At 45.6% G+C, this 2,712-nt stretch overlaps 1 protein-coding gene across 1 annotated transcript in view; it reads left to right on the top strand.

Moving 5' to 3' along the window:
- ZC3H12D (zinc finger CCCH-type containing 12D) overlaps window positions 1-2,712 on the top strand; it is an 11,873-nt gene that overhangs the window by 4,837 nt on the left and 4,324 nt on the right. Inside the window, exon 2 of the mRNA XM_010140198.1 lies at window positions 2,068-2,207. Within this exon, the coding sequence (XP_010138500.1) occupies window positions 2,068-2,207 (140 nt within the window). The remainder of the gene's footprint in view (window positions 1-2,067; window positions 2,208-2,712) is intronic.

Below are 2,712 nucleotides of genomic sequence, written 5' to 3'. Positions count from 1 at the left end.
CTGTACTTGGCACTGGTGAGACCACACCTTGAGTACTGTGTCTAGTTTTGGGCCCCTCGCTACAAGAAGGACATGGAGGTGCTGGAGCATGTCCAGAGAAGGGCAATGAAGCTGGTGAAGGATCTAAGGAGCGATCTTACGAGAAGCGACTGAGGGAACTGGGGTTGTTTAGGCTGGAGAAAAAGGAGATCATCTCACTCTCTACAACTACCTGAACAGAGCTCATAGAGTTGTGGGTGTTGGTCTTTTTTCCCAGGCAACAAGCAATAGGACGAGGGGAAAAGGCCTCACTTTGTGCCAGGGAAGATTTAGGTTGGATATTAGGAAAAAATCCTTTACGGAAAGGGTTGTAAAGCACTGGAACAGGCTGCTCAGGGAAGTGGTGGAGTCCCCGTCCCTGGAGGTATTTAAAATTCCAGTGGTGCTTGGTGACATGGTTTGCTGGTGGGCAGTGTTAGGTTAACAGCTGGGCTCGATCTTAAAGGTATTTGCCAAGCTAAATGATTCTATGATTCTGTAGATGAGAAGTCAATGTTAAAGCAGACCGTTGCTGAACTACGTGTGAGTTGTGACATTAATGAGGTACTTAGACTTCCTTTTAAATGCAATTGTCTGAAAAGAGTCACCTGAACGTCCAAGTCACCTGTTCAGGTGACTTTATACCTACCCTGAGTAGATCTTATCCTTTAAAATTAAACAAAACAGCTGTTCTAGAATGGAGACTAGATGTGTTGAGCTCTTCAGACTGTTATTTGTGAAGGGTTTTTAAGACTAATAAAGACTAAGATTTTTAATAACCAGATTTCCTTCTCCAAATTGTACTGTTTTTCATTTGTGGTCACCACTCAGCACTGAAATGTTTATTAGATGTAAAATGGAGCTCGTATGAGCCTGAGGTAGGCAGGACCTAGAGATGAGTTTCTGGGGAATGGCAGGAGGAGAGGCATTGAGACTGCGGTATTGTCCTTGACTGTCTGTCACTGCAGGTCGGTGTAACCAAGAGAGTCATTTACAAGTTCGTTTTACAGAGGTGAAAGCCCGAGTGAGACTATGGTGATATTATCCAGAAAGGGCAAAGTACAAGGATGAGGTTTCTTCAGACACTGTGATTGCATTTATCCATTTTAGGACTTTGTGTAGAGGGTTTTTTGTTTCCTTGTGCAGAGGTAGCTAACAAATCACCTTCCTTTACACATGCTCTGCACTGTAGTAAAATTTTAGATGAGCGGATGACAAGCAGTAAGAACTTTCAGTGGAGGGGGGGAGGAGAAAAATGGGAAGGATATCACCCCTGGTTGTTTTCTGTGTCTTGCTCTGAATATCGATAATTCTTCAGAGCCTGCCTTCCCCACATCCCCTACAGCACCTGTCCTCGGGTTTTCTTACCTCTCTGTGCAATGAAGATGAAATCCACCAAGTAGGGCAAGATAAAGATGGGCCTGAGGTGCCTGTGGCCATCTCCACTGAGGTCTTGTCCCTTTCTTGGTGTCCTGGGTTAGGTTCTCTCTGTTTCCCATCCTGCCTCTTACAGGGTTCTTCCCCCATAGTTTGACTCCTCTTCCCAACAGAGGTCAGTAGCTGAGTGACCTGCAATCACACTTGCAGATGGTGCAGACATTAAAATCTCTACTGTCGCTGTTACCACAGAGGAAAATTCCCACATGTTGTTTCTCATAGAAGAGCCTTGTGGGTGTCTGCTTGTGCTGGAAGAAACGCTCACTTCTCAAACCAATATCAGACAATGTATGTGAAGGGTCTGACAGAGCCTAAGGTCTCGCTGGTACATTAGGACCCAAGTCCATCCAGATAGGGATGGAAGCAACAGGCTTGGGTAGCAGGCAGGTCATAGAAATGGGCGATAGGATAGCTCTGTTTTTAAGTATCCAACCGCCTCAGATAAGTTTCTGATTCCTCTGGTTTGGATCTGTCCAACCAGGACACTCTCCCACCTTGTTTTCTAGGAAACTGGTGAATTACATGAAAGCTTTTCATTACTGGCTCAGTTGAAGAGAACTCTAAGCTTCTTGAAAGCTTCGCCTCATCATCCTCCTCCTTTTTTTTTTATAGTCACGGAAACAAAGAGGTATTCTCCTGCTGGGGGATCCAGCTGGCAGTGGATTGGTTTCGAGAGCGGGGGCACACGTACATCAAAGTTTTTGTCCCGCTCTGGAGAAAGGAGCCCCCTCGACAAGACAGTCCTATCGCAGGTAGGCCACCATCCTGGCCATAATTTGGCAACCATTAGGTGCAGTTTGGAGACCGGGGGTGTGAAGAGTCCAGTACAGTTTTTCCCTGTAAAGACAAGTGCAAGTGGCATATATCAGGTTTCCATCACTTAAATTAATCATTAACTTATTGCCGCATGCTCCTGCTAGCAGCTGCAACTGCCTACAAGGCTTTTATACTGATTTGAGTCTTCTGCTTTACAAGTTGCTGCCAGCTGATTTAAAGGAGGAGTTTGTCAACTTGCAACAAGCCTGCAAAGTTTTTAAGGCCAGTTAGGAGACAAGGATATTGTTGCATATGTTATCCAAAGGCAGCATTTACTACTGCATGACTACGACTATTGTCTGTTGGCCTGTTACCCTGATACAGGAGCTACATGGGTTCCTCTTCAAGAAGGAAATGCGTCAGCTGAAGTCTGTGGAGGGTGGTGAGATTCAGACGGTATTGGAATAGATCCGCCACACTTGTGCCAGCAGCTTGAGGTGG

Source organism: Buceros rhinoceros, unplaced genomic scaffold (assembly GCF_000710305.1).
Source record: "Buceros rhinoceros silvestris isolate BGI_N320 unplaced genomic scaffold, ASM71030v1 scaffold12137, whole genome shotgun sequence".
Taxonomy (NCBI): Eukaryota; Metazoa; Chordata; class Aves; order Bucerotiformes; family Bucerotidae; genus Buceros; species Buceros rhinoceros.
Note: the sequence above shows the minus strand (reverse complement) of the source record. Positions and strands in the feature narration are given on the sequence as shown.